Below are 18201 nucleotides of genomic sequence, written 5' to 3'. Positions count from 1 at the left end.
TGACTGATTATCTCATTATCTCTCTCTCTCTCTATCTATCATCTATCTATCTATCTATCTATCTATCTATCTATCTATCTATCCTTTTTATGTTTTTTTTGCCCATTTTATTCACTTCTACAGCCCTGCCTGCCTTCTCTTCTTTTCCACACCACACCTATACCTTTTACTACTTCTGAGTGTCCTTCATTTTTCCTTTTCTCTCTCAAATAATCAAAACAGTACCAGATGTCCTCTGATATTTTCCAGATTCACTTCCTTTTCAGTGACGGTATAAAAACAAAGATTCCTGGTGATAAACATTTTGGGTCCTGGTGGAACTGGAGGTCTGAGACTTCTCTGATCACTTTCCCCTAACACTTTCCCCATCTGGGGTTATGAACCAAAATTCTTTTTGGGGTGTACACCCATTGTGTACAAAGCAGTGTGAACTCTTACTGGGAAATGAACTGAGAGCAGCTCTGTTTACTGCCTCTCAGTCCAGCACTTGTTTGGAAAAAGCCCTACATGAGCAAACATGCTGCCCACTTATTCTAATCACCCTTGATATAGTCTGTGACCACCTACCCTGTGAGCTAAAAGCCAGCCTCCCGGAGTGGGCTCACCTGATAGGACCACTGTGAGACAGCCTCATACAGGGCGGTGGCCTGCACGGTGCACCTGCAGGTCTCTGCTTCTTGGCTGTGTGTGAAGACAAGCCAGAATGAATGTGGGAACAGTGCTGGGGTCCTTAGGTAGCCTCTAAGGGGAAGAGGGAGTGTAGGGACCCAGGGATGATGTAGGCAGTAGAGGAGACGTTTGTAGTCATAGTGGGTGCAGAAGGAAGCAGGCAAGCAAAACTCGGAAATTTAAAGAAATAATAGTCTGTAATGATTAAACACATTAAGGCTATATTTCTTTTCCTTTCTAATTTGCATAATTCACCCTTGTGTGCCCATAAGCGCTTGACCAATGCTGGTTTTGAAAACGAAGTCATTCTGGTAAGAGTAGGGTAGCCAGGTGGGATATTTCATCTTTTAGCCAAGTCCCTGGCCCAACGTGATTCTACTCTCCTGAATGTGTCATCACTGAGAACACACTGCTTCTTCTTCTTGGCTCCTATCCCATGGGTCTCCTTCTCCGGATTAATGTGTGGGAAGAATTAGTCTATGTGTCTGTGCATGGCAGTCACTCAACAGATGCCACCCCTTTTACCTGGATACAGCATCGTCCAGCCAGGAAGAGGAGGACTCTAGGATCATGGAGAAATCTATCAGGTTCACATAGGCTTTGGGGACCTGGGAGGAGATAAGGGACACAGAATGAATATTTGCAAAGTAACTACCCCGGGGCTTCTCTGGAACCCCTTCTTCAACCCCTAGCTTGGGGCCTGGGTGAGCCTGACTTTCCTGAGTTAGCTCTCTGTGGGGGATGGTCCCAAACTGTTAGTTTTGCCAAATGGAGCATTCCAGAAACGCATCAGTTATCATCCCTCATGAGGGATGACACTATTTTTTAGTATCAACAAGACCACAAACCCCATCTGACAGAAAAATCTTCGTACCAGGGATAAAAAGTGTGAGGGGAAGTGAGAGCCACCTGCAGTGCCCATCATTGTTACCCCAGAAATGGAAGTTTAGACAGTTCTCAGGGCCCCTCTCAGGGGGTATCTCTGCTTTAGACTCAGCCAGAGTGAGACTCCAGCGAGGAACTACAGTCTGTACTCCTACCTTCCTAGAAGTCCTTCTGAGAAACAGTCTTTCAAGATTACATGTACTATACAGATTTAATGTTATACAGTGTGAGAAGACTGGCTTTTCCAGACTTTTCTTTCTAGGGACTCCACCTCCCTCCTGGAAGTCCATTTTCCCCACTTGGCTGAGGCCAGCTGAGGGTCACCCAGGGACTGCCCAGCTGACCCTTGTTGCAGGGGTACTCAGACCCAGGGGACCTAGACTCACCTCCTGGTGCAAGTAGTCCAGGGTCTCTGACAGCTTGCTCATGGCATACTGCATGAACCTTTGCTATGAGAGGAGAAATGTGCTGAGGAAGGGTGGGGACAGTGGGTGAGAATGATGTGTGGCCAGGCTCTGCCTGTGCCTTCCTCTCCCCATGGCTGACGTGACAGTGCCAAAGCCCAGCCACACCCCAGCATCCACATCTGTAGTTCCCAAGAATTTCCTAGGTTTTCCTGGCCTCTCCATTCTCCAGTTTCCCCAACTTGCTAGCCAAGGTGTTCTCTCAACACCCTCCCCCTGCCCTACCCAATCATGTCAAGAAAGGACAGATTGAAAGAGGTCAGGGACATACTGCAACTCCCAGCAAAGGACAGGAGATAAGGTTTGTTTCTAAAGGCTGATGGAATCACTAAGCATTTTTTACTTAAGTTAGTCACTTAATGAGAAAGAGAAAGATACAGTGAGAACCACAAATCAGCTGGGAGATGCAATGACAAGACTGAGCCCTGAACCTCACGCATGTCAGCCTGGACCCAGATTCACTCTTCAGCCTCCAATATGCACCTTAACTATGGGTTTCTAAAGAGAATTCACTAAACAGAGGAGAACCATAGATTCCCCCTGATTTTCCTGGGGAGGTGGATGCTATTTAGAAGGGCCTGTGTGTGTGGTATCATGCTCAGACAGAAGGTTTCACTGTGGAGGACCTCAAAGCAGAGTCACTGCAGCTCTCTCCAGAGCCATCCCCTCAGTGTCCCCAGGAACCACAGCACCTCCTTGGCCTGGCTTGTCTTCACAGTTGATCCAAGTCATCTCACAGGGACAGCCACTTTGCAAGTGACAGCCACTCTGCAGGTCCACCTGGGTTTTTAATGGTAGCTGTAAAGTTTCTATTTTATGGTTCGGACTTTTATTTTTTAAAGATTTTATTTATCTATGAGAAAGATAGGAAGAGAAAGAGAACCAGACATCACTCTGGCACATGTACTGCCAGGGATCAAACTCTGGACCTCATGCTTGAGAGTCCAAAGCTTTATCACTGAGCCACTTCCTGAACCACATGGATTTTTTTTTTTTTGCATCAAAAAGAAAAGGTAAGCCAGAGTCAGTTTTTTAGATAGTCTTATTTTATTAATTTTCATTATCTGCAAGAAATTGGGTGGGCAAGAAGTATCTTTGTAAGGCTGGGGAGACATCATTATGGTTATGTAAGAGACTCTCAAACCTGAGGGTCCAAAGTCCCAGGCTCAGTCCCCAGAACCAGCATAAATCAGAGCTGAGCAGTGCTCTGATCTCTCTGTCATTAATATATATAAAATTTAAAAAAGAAGTATTTTTGAACTCTCAGTGACAGGAGTTCTTTTCTTACCCAGGACAAACATGGCAGGAGAGGCCAGATAAGAGAAAGTCATGCAATAGTAGCTTTGTAGGCAATCTGGGTTCTTAAATCCAAGATTAACTGTGTTCCTTCCACCTTTAAACCTGATTTTTCTCTGGAAAAAAGTAATTTCAGTGGCCACTGAGGTGGCTCAGCCGAATAGTGCAGGACTGGCATGCATGAGGTCTGGGGTTCAATCTTGGCACCACAACTGCCAGAGTGATATGTTTATTCTTCTTCTTTCATTTCTCATTAAATAGCATCTGATTTCTTAAATTAAAATCAGATTTAAAAGAGTCACAAACTACTATTTAGGATGTGATTACATCAAGGGTGGCAAGTGACAAACACCTATCCCTGTACATGGGTCCTTGAGTACAAAGGCATTTGTGTTTATTTGCTTGTTTGTTTGTTTATTTATTTTATTAGGTTCCATAATTCTGGAAACTTTCACTCAGTCTAGCAGGTGCTGATCAGGCTCATTTTATTCATTCACTCAGCTGGCACCTCAGCTTTGCAACACCCCCCCCCCCCCGCCAGTCTGCAGCTTACCTGCTGGGGGAACAGACACAGGTGGCAATGGCTCGAGTTGCTGAAGAACACGTTGATGAGCTTCCAGTCATTCTGGAAGTCAAGTTGCTGAGAAAAGGGATGACGACATCAAAAAGAGATGGCAAAGAGAAAAGTAGTTTTTTTTCAACTACTTACCCTAATGAAGCCATATGTGTGAAATTTTTTAAAAGCAGCCTGTGGTGGGGCCCTAAAGGCAGAGGAGAGTTACTGCTGAGAAGCTACCCTAGCAACAGATTATACGGCTTGGACAGGCAGAGCCCGGGGTATAATATCTGACGCAGCATCAACTGCCAGAGTGTTGCTCTGGTCAGTCTCTTTCTAATTAAAAAGATTTTTAAAAGTTACATATCTTCTCTGGCAGGCAATTTGATAAGTTATATAAAGTAATTTTTAAAAAGGATATGTATACATATATACATGTATATATACACACACATTTTTATATATCCTTTGATTTAGTGATCCTATTTCTCAAAGTGAATTTTTAAAAATTTATTTATTGGGGAATTAATGTTTTACATTCAACAGTAAATACAATAGTTTGTACATGCGTAACATTTCCTAGTTTTCCATATAACAATACAACCCCCACTAGGTCCTCTGTCATCCTTCTTGAATCTGTATTCTCCCCACCCACCCCAGAGTCTTTTACTTTGGTGCAATACGCCAATTCCAGTTCAGGTTCTACTTGTGTTTTCTTTTCTGATCTTGTTTTCAACTTCTGCCTGAGAATGAGATCATCCCATATTCATCCGTTTGTTTCTGACTTATTTCACTTAACATCAATTTTTCAAGGTCCATCCAAGATCGGCTGAAAACGGTGCAGTCACTGTTTTTTATAGCTGAGTAGTATTCCATTGTATATATATACCACAACTTGCTCAGCCACTCATCTGTTGCTGGACACCTGCGTTGCTTCCAGGTTTCAAAGTGAATTTTAAGACTACACAAAAGATTTAGCTAGCTACAGGGATGAAACTTTGGTTCAACTGATTCAGCCCCCGCTCTCCATCTGCATCAAAGCAGGCCTGCAGGTATCTCTCTCTCTCCCTATTTCCCCCCTCCTCTCATTTTCTCTCTGTCCTATACAATACAATGGAAGAAAAACAAACAAACAAACAAACAAACAAGAAACAAAACAAAAGAAGTGGTGGATTCGTAGTGCTAGCACCGAGCCCCAGTGATGACCTTGGAGGAAAAAAAAAAGGAAGCAGCATGTCTGAAGCCGGTAATTTTTGTGTCAACTGTGAACTATACACAAGGTGAGTGTCCTGCAGCTATTACAATGCTGCTAGGAAAGGTACTTAGTGTCAGGGTCTATAGTGAGAAAGACAGGTCATAAAAGATGTCTGATCTAGTAACATCTGTATTTAACAATATGTAGCATGGATAAACATTTAGAAAAAGTAGGAAAGGAAATATATAACAAGTTGTCAATAGTGATTATCCCAGACTACTGGGCTTAAAGATATATATTAATATCTCCCAGTTCTGGACCCTCTAGGGTGGGGCTCACTTTCCTGCATGCTTCTCTCAAGTCATACCAACTGATACTGTATCTGCTGATCCAACCTAATCAATGCAACCAGTACCACCTCAGTATGTTTCACTTTGGACTGTGTCCAGAGACGTCAGGCATGGAATGTCAGCCCTTCAGCTTCATTACTCTGGTGAGACCTTTCTTAGCTCATAGGATTCCTTATCTCCATTTCTTCTTAACAAAACCTTAAAACCTATATATAGACCAGGGCCCATAAGTTAGGGGAAAATATATACCTTAAAGCAAAAGTGCACAATAATTTGCAGTGAGTCAATACATGAAGCAAACAAGTAGAAAGATTTAAAAGACACCATACAGTAACTAATGAAACAGTTTCTACCTAGACCTAGATACCCTCCTCACTTACCTCCTGATACACGTCTCTCAATCACTCCAAAGCTAACCGTGCCAGACAAAGTAAGGACTACAAAAACTGGATAAGGGCAGACTGGCATACTTTAATGATGACGACCAGGCCACCACATCACCTGGGGCCCTAGTCAGGGAACCCTGAGATTCCCACACAGACATGATGGGCCTAGACCTCTAACAGATCCCTCTCTCCATGGTCACTGGTCATCTCCATCAGGAACAAGGAAGAGGAGAAGGAGGAGGAGAAAGAGGAGGAGGAAAGAAGAGGAGGAGGGGAAGGAGATGCAGTAAGAGGAGGAAGAAGAAGAGGAGGAGGAGAAAGAGGAGGAGGAAGAAGAGGAGGAGGAGAAGGAAGAAGAAGAGGAGAAGGAGGAAGAAGAGGAGGAAGAGAAGGAGGAAGAGGAGGAGGAGGGATCCTGTGTTTTAATTGCTTGCAGAGAATCACCAGGAGGATGTGTCTGGCAAGTTCATGTCACTCTGACTACAGTGACCATGAGGACGGCCACAGAGCCTCAGCAGCCTGCTCTAACCCAGCCCCGCAGACACAGGCTGCCCAGCCCCAGCGTCGGATGCTCTCACCTGGTTCTCTTTCATGCTCCTCACCAGCTCCTCCGCCTGAGCCAACAATCCCCTGCACAGAGGGAAGGGCGGAGAGAAACAGCAGTGAAATACAGCTTAGGGGAGGACAGGAATGTGTTCTATCAACTAAGGGGGGGGGGGAGAAAAAGGGAAAAATGGCCACCAGGGATTTGTAGTATGGTTCTATCAACTAAGGGGGAAAACAAAAAGACTGCTCTTTGTCCCTGGGTTCTGGAGGGAAAACACTGAACCAATTAAAAAGTAAGTATTAATACTGTCAGTGGGTTATTGCTGGGGTGCTGTGCTTGCATGACAAATCCACTGCTCCTGGTGGCCATATTTTCCTTTTATTTTATTTTTATTATTGGATGGAGACAGAGAAAAAGCAAAAGGGGACTAGGGAGATAGAAGGGGAGAGAGACAGAGACACCTGCAGCCCTGCTTCACCACTTGTGAAGTTTCCCCCTGCAGGTGGGGATCAGGGGCTTGAACCTGGGTCCTTGTGCACCGTAATGTGTGTGTTTAACCAGGTGCACCACGGCCTATGCTCGTATTTCCCTTTTTCTTTCTTTCATAGGATAGAAAGAAATTGAGAGGGGAAGAGGAGATAGAGGGAGACAGACACCTGTAGTATTTGCTTCACTGCTAGTGAAGCTTTCCCCCTGCAGGTGGGGAGCAGGGGCTCAAACCTGGGTCTTGGCTCACAGCAATGTGTGTGTTTAACCAGATGTGCCACCACCCAGGCCCCACTGCACCAATTTTTAACACCAGGTTCATGAGGCAGAGAGTGAAATGACTGCAGGAAACACGTTTGTCTTAGATCTAACACAAACTGTTTTCAAGCTTTTATGACTTAGCCAATCTCCATCCCCAATTTCTCCCCCTCAGTGCTGGAGGCCAGCAGGACGACACAGACAGCCCTGGGGGGGGGGGGGGAGAGTCAGAAAAGGGACTTACTCAGCCCCTCTGCGGGGTGCTATCTCCTTTCCAGGGGTGCATGTGGGCTTCAGAACACTGGGGTTGAAGTGGTGGATGATGTCTGAAAGGACTAGAGAGAGAGCTGGTTTCAGGCCAGGCTTTGACAGCAGGTATCCCTGAAGGACTCACCCCAGTCAAGGGTGGACTGTCCAGGTGACCTTCACACCATGTAGTGTGGGCTGTGAGGTCAACCTCCCTACAGCGCCCCCGCTCTGGCCCCCCAAATGAAGAGAGTGAGACATTAGCACCTGTCAAGTTCAAGGCTAGACCGAAGGCCAAGCACCTTAATTTTATGAAGGATAAACAGAGGCTGAGAGAAGTTGAGCAAACCAAACAAGCTTTCAGAGCTGGGATTTGGATCAGAGTTCTGGATGTCAAATCTGCTCACTGTCACACTCTGCCAGGGAAAGTGGTGCTGGGACAGAGACAAAGGTACACCGCCCCCAGCACCACCCCACCTTCTTTGGGGAGTGCCAGCAGTGCAGGACAGCTCTGTGGAACACACAGAGAACCTATCCATGGCTGATTACCAGAGGACTGTTAAAAATAGTGCTGTCCGCAGCAGTTAGGCTATGTCATGCTCCCAGAGGAGGAGAGAGGATGGAAGCAACAGACATGCCCCTACTCACACACCAGTCCCCATTACTTCCTGTCCCCACCCTGGGGTGCCTGGGACTTTGTGAGAGTGGAGTCTGGAAGGTTTCCTTTGAAGGAAGCTGTCACTGCAGGCAGTAGATGGGGCAGAGGTGGAGGCTGCAACTGGCCCCTTGGTGCTGTCAGCCTGCCCAGCCTCCTAAGTCTGTGCTACCTCCTTTGTGCTTCCCTTAAACCAGTTCTGCTTTTTTCTTTTATCAGGTGTATATTTATTATATGTGTGATGTTAGGGATCAAACTTGGACCTACACTGCCAGTCGGACATTACCCACTGCAAACCTTCAAGGCTGCCCTATTCTGCTTTAAATCAAACATGTTTGTTTATTTTCAGTGGATGTGACACTATAACATAATGTAAGCTTCAGGTGTGCATCACTAAAAGATCAACATGTGTATATGAAATTGCTTGGAGTTTTCCACTGAAAGCTCAGTTTTATCCTTCACCACACAATTGTCCTCTTTGTCTCTATTTACTCACCTCCTTCTGCCTTCTCTTCTGGTTTGGTCCCTAAAATACTTTTACCTGTATATATACGATACACACAAACACCCGGAGAGTTATCACAGCACTGCTCAGCTCTGGCTTATGGTGGTGCTGAGGATTGAACCTGAGACTTTGGAGCCTCAGGCATAAAAGTCTCTCTGGATAACCATTATGCTGTCTTTCTTTCCCTTAAAATTCTTCTGTCAATATCCTTTCTTCTGTCAGTCTCTTCATCCTGTCAGTATCCTTCACTCTGTCCATATTTCTTCTAACCCCTTCAACTATCAAGATCCCTACACCTGTCAAAATACCAAAATGTCTTTAATATGGAAAACAATTCTTTCTCAAAGACCAGACACACACAAACACCTGGATGTTTGCCTTCACTGGCTATCTTTTTTTTTTTTTTTTTTTTTAATTTCTTTATTGGGGAATCAATGTTTTACATTCGACAGTAAATACAACAGTTTGTACATGCATAACATTTCCCAGTTTTCCATATAACAGTACAACCCCCATTAGGTCCTCTGTCATCCTTTTTGGACCTGGATTCTCGCCCCCCCCCCCCCCCCCCGCCACATCTACCCCAGAGTCTTTTACTTTGGTGCAATACACCAATTCCAGTTCAGGTTCTACTTGTGTTTTCTCTTCTGATCTTGCTTTTCAACTTCTGCCTGAGAGCTCACTGGCTATCTTAACACACACCTTGCCTCACCAAATGCAAACACACACACGCACATGCACACACATGTACACACACACACACACACACACACACACACACACACACTATCCATTCATCCCTTCAACTGTCAATCAGATGCTGGAGGGCTGGGCACCCAGTCTCAACCTCCCTTCTGAATGCAGAAGGTGGGGATGTCTTCTGCACCCCTGTCCTTGCAGCCCTCTGAGTTCCGCAGCTGAGGTGACAGGGCTCTTGCGACCTATCATTATGCTCTGGAGTGTCAGCTCACAGAACCCTGCACTTCAGTCAAGAGTGTTTTCACTCTATAAAGTGAAAGTGATTTCTTGGATCTGACACATGAACATCAAGCACTGGGTGAATGTAGCTGGTATCAAGGGACTTGGGGTTCAGGATGGCTTCAGAGAATACTTGGTAGTGCACAGGACTTGCATTCCAGACAGCTCTGGTGGGAGGCTGGGTGGTGGCACACCTGGTTGAGAGCATGCTTTACTATGCACAAGGATCCAGTTTCAAGACCCCAGTTCCCACTGGCTAGGGAGAAAGCTTTGCAAGCTAGGGAGAAGCAGTGCTGCAGGTGCCTCTCTCTCTTTCTCTCTCTCTCTCTCTCTCTCTCTCCCTTCCTATCTCCCCCTTCTAACCCCATTTCTCTCTGTCCCTGTAAAAAAAATTCCCAGAACCACCATAGCCAACATGGAACAGTGCCCTGGTTAAAAAAAATAATAATAAAAAAACCACTTCAAAACTAAAGAGAAATAAGGTCTAGGAGTTAGCTTGGATGCAGATGCCAAGATTTGTGAAGTCCCCACATCACACTGCATGTGATGGAGGGGTGTTCTAGTCTTTCTCGAGCATAAAAAAAAAATAAGTGGGGATGGGTGATGGCATCCTCAGTTGAGTGCACAGACTATCATGCTCAAGAACCTAGGTTCAAATCCCTGCTCCCCACCTGCAGAGAGGAAGCTTCAGGAGCAGTGAAGCAAAAGCTTGCTGTTTTCTTCTCTCTCCACCCCCTCTCTCCTTCCTGCCATCCCTCCCATCTCAATTTATTTCTAACCTGTTAAAAAAAATAGAACAAGAAAATTGAAAAAGTGACCAAGGGAAGTGGTAAATTCCTTAATTCTTCATACAGACACCAAACTCCAGTGATAGCCCATGTGATGATACATACATACATACATACATACATACATACATACATACATACAAAGGAAGATTTTAGGGGTGGAGAGGTGGTTCAGCAGTAGAGTATGTATGAAGCCTTGGGTTGAATTCCCCACAACACATGAAAGTCAGAGAGGAAGACAAAACAGTGGGACTCTGGATGGTGGAGCAGTGCACTGGTCTTTGACAAACAAACCAAAAACAACAAAAGGACTAGGATACAGGGAGCAACTTCATCAGTATATTCGTAGACACAAAGGTCAGGAGGATGACGATGATTATCTCTAGACAGTGGGATGACAGCTGGCTTTTAGTTTCCTCATTTTTCTAAACCCAACTCATATTTTAGAGGGCAGGGAGTCTTCCAGAATCAAAGACTGAAAAGAAGAGCTGGGTCTCCTTGGCAGGGAGGGGTATGGGGCCCTGTGGTCAGCTTCTCCAGAGGAAGAGAGAGGTGCAATTTCAGTCCTGGAGTTCCAGGGGAGGAGCTGCCTCAGACCCTGCGGCAGTGACAGAACCCTTTTCCCACGCCCCCACCCTGACCCTGCCTCCTGCCTTCTTGATACCTTTGCACATGTTTTTACAACCTCCTTCCAGGGGGTGGCTTTTTTTTTTTTTTTTATCCCCTGGTTATATGTGTCTTCTCAGAATACCTGCCTTTCCTCTTGAAGCTGAGATGAAGTAACCGAAAGGGCCCAGTTTCTCCATCTCTTTATGTAGCTGCATGGGAAGGGCTGGGGCCTGGTGGGCCCTGGCTGTGACCACAGGAGACTCACCTGTCACCACTTCCATGCACACCTTCTTGCCGGTCCTGCAAGCAGACGCAGTGTCAGAATGCAGCTATTCCTGCCTATGGCACTCACCCTTGGCTGCTAGGGTCTCTCCTCTAAATTGCAACTTAGCTTCCTTCTTGGGACAGGGGACACACTACAGATGGCGATGGAGTCACCAAATGGGGTGAAGAGCTTCTCTGGATACCCCACCCAATGTCTATATGCTGACCCCATCTCCCCAATGCAGGAGAGTAAGACCACCAGGTAGAAGGGTGTGTGAAACTCACATCCAGCACCCCCCCCCCCCGCTATCTCTGAAGAAAGTGTGGCACCCAGAGTGTCAGCCCAGGAGAGGGGTGCCTACTTGATCACCAGATCCCAAGGGATCAAATCTCCTTGCTCCAATCCTTGGGTTTCCCCATTTATGAAAGATAAAGATATGACACATTTGGGTCTCCCCTCAGAACTCACACTTGATGCCAGGGTACTTACCTGTTTTGCTTCTCCACATCACTAACTTCTGAGTTGTGAAACTGAAAATAAAGCATGGCGTGTAAACTACCCAGTCAGGGAAGGCTGCAGCATCTGTCCTTGTAAGCCCAGCTGCCTGTCAGATACTCCTCCCACCGATAAAAAGGGAACAAAGAGTCCAGACAATGGCCATGTCCATACATGGTGGCTTTGCAGAGAGGGGGGAATGTCAGGCTTTCTCCAAAGCATGCTGTTAAGAGTGCAGAGCAAAATCACAGAGACCGGGGGCAGGAGAACTTAGATTCAAACATTTCAGAAAGCCCCAGTTGCATTTCACATACAAACAAAAACAATGGTTTTTCTGTGGCCCTTCATGACCTCAGCTTTTCAGCCAAGAGACAGCTAGATCACTAGAAAAAACGCCTGTGTGTGAGTTCCTGGGCTCAAGTCCAGCATTGTGTGGGAGCAGCAGGGAGGGGCAGGACAGAGGAGCAGCATGGGTGGTGGTATAGTGCTGTGGTGTCTCTCCCCTTTCCTCTCTCTCCCTTTCACTTTCATTATCTCCCCTTCTGCAACCTGTCTGCCTCCCATAAAAAAACAAATAGAGAAACTGATTGGCAAGCTGCTTGGCAGTACTGTCCATGCAAAGAGCCCTGAGTTCAACCCCAGTACCAAATAACGAGATTAGAATTTAGAAGTATAGAGGTAGAGATCTACATTTGTTTTGTCCTTAACTATATTCCCAGAACTTAGAACAATGCCTGACATGTCATAAGGACTCAATAAACATTTGTTTTTGCACTCAAATGCTCTACCACTGAGCTATACTCCCTAAACATTTGTTTTTGTTGTTCATTTATTTATTTACTTATCTTGGATAGAGACAGAGAAGTTGAGAGGGAACAGGGAAGGGGGGGCACCTGCAGCACCATTTCATTGCTTGTGACGCTTGCTCCCTGCAGGTGGGGACTCGAGGGTTGAACCTGCGCTCTTGTGCACTATAATGAGTGCACTCTACCAGGTGTGCACCTCCTGCCCACATTTGTTTCATGAATAGTTTTGTTTCTTAAAAACTTACTTATGAGAGAGAAAGAGGGAGAGAGTAGAAAAGCAGAGTCTCACTTTGGCATTTGTGATGCTGGGGACTGAACCCAAGGCCTCAGGCTGAGGATTCAGTGCTTTATCCACTGTGCTACCTCCCAGGTCACCTCACGAATCGTTCTGAGTGAGCAAAAGAAGTTCCAGACTTTCCTCTTGTTCAAATGTTGAACTAGACATTCCTGGGGAGATTGGAGGGCTTGAGACAGGGCCACAGGAACCTACTGGAAATCACTTATTTTGTGATGTTCTGAAATGCTTAGAACTGTGCCCCATTCCTAGAAAGCATTTCACACACACTGGCTGTTGTGCACAGTGTTATGATTCTGACACAAGTGATTTCTGCTCAGATTGCTAGAAGGCAATGGGCAGGTGCTGCGGTGAAGCCATGATGGTTACCTCCAGCCTAGAGTCACCTCCTTTTAAAGGTCTATCTGTTCTTTAAAATAATGATCATGGTTGGTCAACAATTTTTTTGGCCTTGTATGTTAATTCTCTTTCAACCACCAGGTTCCAGATGCTAGCATGATGTCTGTCCAGACTTCCCTGGACAGACAACTCCACCAATGCGTCCTGGAGCTTTGATTCCCCAGAGCCCTTCCTCACTAGGGAAAGAGAGAGAGGCAGGCTGGGAGTATAGATTGACCTGTCAATGCCCATGTTCACCGGAGAAGCAATTATAGAAGCCAGACCTTCAACTTTCTACATCCCACAATGACCTTGGGTCCATACTCCCAGAGGGATAAAGAACAGGAAAGCTATCAGAGGAGGGGATGGAATACAGAGTTCTGGTGGTGGGAATTGTGTGGAGTTGTACCCCTCTTATCCTATGGTTTAGTCAATGTTTCCTTTTTATAAATAAAAAATTAAAAAAAAGAAAAAATAATGATTATGGATTTAATAGTAGTTTGCAAGATTAGAAAACTACAGGGTCATTATTTCTATATCAAATCCATCTACTCTTTTTTTTTCATCTATTCTTTTAAAAAATATTTTACTTACTTTATTTTAATGAGAGAGATAAAGAGAGAGACAGAGACCAGAGCACTTCTCAGCTTTGGCTTGTGATGGTGCTGGGGATTGAACCTGAGATCTCAGAGCCTCAGGCATGCGAATCTTTTGAATAACCACTGTGTTATCTCCCCAGACAATCCACCCATTCTTAATCACCAAGGAAAGCTCTAGAAAGTAAAAGCAAAATCCCTATAGAGTTTTCTTTTAAATTTTAGTCTTCAATATGTTTTTCCCCGTCCTGATGTATTTATAAAGTAAGCTAAGCTCATGATGATGCCTCTCAGAGCAGATACTGAAAGTCAGACCCCCAGGGACTGTGATTTTAGGTTTTATCCTGAAGCTTGAGATGCCATCAAAATAAGGAGGCCTCTGGGCTGGCAGATGCTGATGGACTGAGCTGTCTTTGCTGAGCCCTAAGTTCCCAGGAAGAGAAAGGGGGAGTGAGTGACAGGTAGGAGCCTTGGGGGCTGAACACTTCATGAGTGAGAGTTTCCAGAGTGGGAGCCTGGTTTCATTTTAGAAACCTGACTTGGGGGGTGATTTCCCTACAGTGAGTTTCTTTGCCCATGGGAAAGAATTATGTGAGAGAAGCCCTCCAGGGGTTACCCTGCATTATAACTCAAGAATGTGGCGCTCGCTCTGCCTGCAGGAGACCAGGACCCAGCAGAGTCAGTGTGCTCTCCGGGAAGCAAATCCTCATTTCTGAGTCCTGTCTCCCCTTCACACGTGTCCCAGGAGGAAAGTTCTATTGTCACGCTAAGAAGCAGCTGTAACACCACCCACTCAGAATAGACTGAGGGTGGAAAGTGCTGTCTTCTGTACTGGACTGTGGAGATGTCACTAAGGTAAAATCTACTGTTTTACATTTGGCTTACACTGACTGGGGCTTGCAGTGCCAGGCTGGGTCCAGGGAAAAGGACTCTGGGGACAGGGTATTAAGCAGGATAGGCAGGTGTGTGTGTGAGAGAGAGGGGGGGGGAGTCCTGAAGAAAGAGAACTGTCTTAGCTCAGGTGCAGGAGGTCCAGCTGTACTTGGACAGAGCACAGAGCACTTTTCTGTGCTCTATTTAGCTGCATTTTATGGGAATGGGGTTGTGGGAGGGTGAGTGATGAAACACAAAGTGGTCAGCTCTGCTAACACTAGGCCAGGTGGGATGCAGAGAGCCAGAACTGAACTCAGACTCACATGGGCTCCGTTCCCTGCTATCCAGTTCTCTCTCTCTCTCTCTCTCCTCCTCCTCCACCCCTCTCCCCTCTTTTATCTCTCCCCATTCCACCCCTTTCCTCTCTTTCCATCTCTACTAAGTTCTTTATCCTTTAACCAGTCATTGAAAATATACCACTTGAAAGTCATTGGCAAAGGTGGGCATATATCATTCATTCATTCATTCATTCATTCATTCATTTTTTCCTTTATAGAGGGCTAATGGATTACAGTACTATTTTTGACACAAGGGTACAATCTCTCATCTCTCTGGGACAGGCGTCTGCAAAACACCCCCAACTTGGGTCCTTTTTGACCATCTTTCATCAGGACCCCAAAGCCCTATAAGTCCCCTCCCTCTCCCTCCTCTCTCCCCAGAGTCCCCTGCTTTGGTGCAACACACCACACCTAGTCCAAGTTTGACTTTGTGTATTCCCTCTCTGTCCTTGTTTCCTTAGTTCCACCTAGAAGTGAGATCATCTGGTATTCACCCTCATTTTGGCTTATCACACTTAACATGATTCCTTCAAGCTCCATCCAAGATGAGGTGAAGGACATGAATTCATCATTGTTGACAGTCGAATAGTACATATATATATATATATATATATATATATATATATATATATTACAACTTTGTTAGACACTCACTTGTTACTGGGCATCTGGGTTGCTTCCAAGGTTGGGGAATGTAACATTTTAACATACAAAGCAGGAAAATAAAAAGGGCCCAGAAACACCAGGATTTTGGGATTTATCCCATTCATTGAATGCTCTTCTCTCCCCAGATGAAATGTTTTGCTCATTCAGTGGGCTGCCAGTCCCAAACCCTGCCTCCTCCACCCCCATCTTCTGGAAATACTCACAGTTTCTATATTGCCGATGGATGCCACAAATTTAATGTCAGAAGGTCTCAGAGTGTGGACTGTGAAGACAATAAGCCATATGAGAAGGTCATATCACTGTGACCCACTGTGTCTGTAAGAATGAAAGCTGATGGCTCAGAGTCCTTCAGAAGGCGCCTGTGTTCTCTGGAAACCACGCCAGTAACTGGGCTCATGTTAATTCCAAACAGGTGTTCCCTGCAGGCCACCAGGATTTCCATGTTCCCTTCCCTCTGGTCTTTTTGCTGTACTTCCTATGATATTGAGTTTCTAGGTCACCCCAAGTTAGTAAGAGAATACTGAATCAAAATGAAACCACTTGGGCACCAAAGAGGACCTAGCAAACAGCACTCAGCAACCACAAGCACACAGACACAGGCTGTCAGCTGCGTGGATGCTGGAGGCACACAAGAGCTGCCCGGGAAGTCTCCTTGAGCTGCCTGGGTCACCAGCAGTTTTAGAATCAAGTCTTTCTGGAAACTACCGACCTACTCCCTGATTGTGGCATGAAGCTATTAAAGGAAAACTCCAGAAGAAAGCTTTTAGTTGGAAATGCATCCATTCATTTCTATACTGTTTATGTGACTCAAAGACAAGAACTGCATGTAAGTCAGTGTCATGCAAGCATGAGTCCCTTAAACACACTGCAGATCCCTAAAATGATTTAAAACAGAGAAGAGGAGCAGCTTGAGAGCACTGTTTATAGTTGCCTAAGCTTGGACCAAATTCACTCACTGTGGGAAAACACTGCCCAGAATAGCTGAAGGGGCAGTTAGAGGGGTGGAGGTGGGTGGTATGTGAGTGATCAGGCTCCAGTCCACAGCTCCCATGACTCTCTGTCTACCCACCTGGAGGTGAGTTCTGGAAGAGACCCTCATCCGGGAAAGCCACTTCAGGACAATGTTGGTTTTTAATCTCTGGGTGTCATTTGCTTTGTAAAAAACCAGTTCTGGTTTATGGTGGTGGGGGCATGAATTGAACCTGGACTTTGGAGCATCAGGCATGAGAGTATCTTTGCATAACCATTATGCTATCTACCCCAACCCCTCTGAGTGGTGTTTTGCACAGGTCCCACAAGAGAGATGACTTTGGGGATGGGTGTATAGTGGAAGTGCGAGGGGTTAAGAACAGGAAGAGGGGCCAGGTGGTGGTGTACCTGGTTGAGCACACGTTACAATGTGCAAGGACCTGGGTTTGAGCTTCCAAGCCCCAACTGCAGGGGGAAAGCTTTGTGACTGGTGAAGCGGTGCTGCAGGTGTCTCTCTTTCTGTCTACTGATATCCTCTGGATTTCTGGCTATCTCTATCTAATAAAGATTGTAAAAAAGAAAGAAAGAAATTATTAAAAAAGAAAAATTAAAATATAATAAAAAAGAACATGAAGAGATGGTGCTTGAATGACTAAAAGTTGTGAAGGGAAGAAGGTTGAAATGACCTCACCAGTGAAGAGATTTCCCTTTTTCTTGCTGGTTCATGACTTGGGGTCACATACCTGATGTAGAACTGCCATTGGAGCCTAAGTTCTTTGGGTTGCATGAGAATGGCAAACTCTTCAGTATCACCAGCTGAAACCAAACAATAACACCATCAGCTGTCTTCCGTGGAACGACTATAGATTCTGAAAACTTGGTGCTTTTGAGAACTTTGTGTTCCTGCTCTGGAGAACTTTGTGTTCCTGCTATGGAGAACTTTGTGTTCCTGCTATGGAGAACTTTGTGTTCCTGCTATGGAGAACTTTGTGTTCCTGCTATGGAGAACTTTGTGTTCCTGCTATTATGGCTCAAAACACAGAAGCAATGGCTAGTAATGTCTAAATCCCTGCCCCACACAACTTTTAAAAAGGGGCAGGAGGTGTATGGTACCTCTGGTTAAGTGCACGTATTACACTGTGCAAGACCCAGGTTCAAACCCTCCAGCCCCACTGGCAGTGGGAAAGCTTTACAAAGTAGTGGGTAGTGCTGTAGGTGTCTCTCTTTCTCCCTATCCCTTTCCATCTCCCCCTTCTCTCTTGAGTTCTGTCTTGATCCAATACATAACAAATAAATAATTTTAAAAATAGAGTGCAAGGGGAAAAAAAGGAGTGGGCATTTGATAAGGACGTCGGCAGGGTGGAAGTAAGAACACTGAAGAGCAAAGGAAGATGATCAGGGAAGAGGAAAAATCAGTCCTCACCATGGTAGGTTTCCGGAGGTGGGTAGTGGTGGTGGGCAACATCAGTGTGAATGTACAAAACGTTACAGTCTCAGAACTTTTTAAAAGGTAAATTTTGTTATGCATGTTCTACCTCAGGATTGAAAATAAATCTGTAAGTGGAGCCAGGAGGCAGCTCACCTGGTGAAGCACACATCTTCGTGTGAAGCCCTAGAATAAGTCCCAGTACTACAGGTGAGCACTGT

General features: G+C 45.5%; 1 protein-coding gene across 5 annotated transcripts in view; it reads right to left on the bottom strand.

Moving 5' to 3' along the window:
* LOC132537451 (phospholipase B1, membrane-associated-like) overlaps positions 1-18201 on the bottom strand; it is a 133060-nt gene that overhangs the window by 92649 nt on the left and 22210 nt on the right. For 4 of the 5 annotated variants that reach the window (XM_060186801.1, XM_060186802.1, XM_060186803.1 and 1 more), the window contains exons 4-13: positions 17298-17370; positions 15789-15847; positions 11628-11668; positions 11139-11173; positions 7337-7427; positions 6380-6431; positions 3868-3954; positions 1941-2003; positions 1195-1277; positions 606-681 (exon numbers count right to left, since the gene is read on the bottom strand). In XM_060186801.1, the coding sequence (XP_060042784.1) occupies positions 606-681; positions 1195-1277; positions 1941-2003; positions 3868-3954; positions 6380-6431; positions 7337-7427; positions 11139-11173; positions 11628-11668; positions 15789-15847; positions 17298-17370 (660 nt within the window). Of the gene's footprint in view, positions 1-605; positions 682-1194; positions 1278-1940; positions 2004-3867; positions 3955-6379; positions 6432-7336; positions 7428-11138; positions 11174-11627; positions 11669-15788; positions 15848-17297; positions 17371-18201 lie in introns of those variants that run through there. The other variant, XM_060186805.1, reaches the window with a different exon arrangement.

The sequence above is a fragment of the Erinaceus europaeus genome, chromosome 3 (genome assembly GCF_950295315.1).
Source record: "Erinaceus europaeus chromosome 3, mEriEur2.1, whole genome shotgun sequence".
In the NCBI taxonomy this organism is placed as follows: domain Eukaryota; kingdom Metazoa; phylum Chordata; class Mammalia; order Eulipotyphla; family Erinaceidae; genus Erinaceus; species Erinaceus europaeus.
The sequence above is the reverse complement of the archived record's forward strand: the minus strand, read 5'-3'. Positions and strand labels throughout refer to the sequence as shown.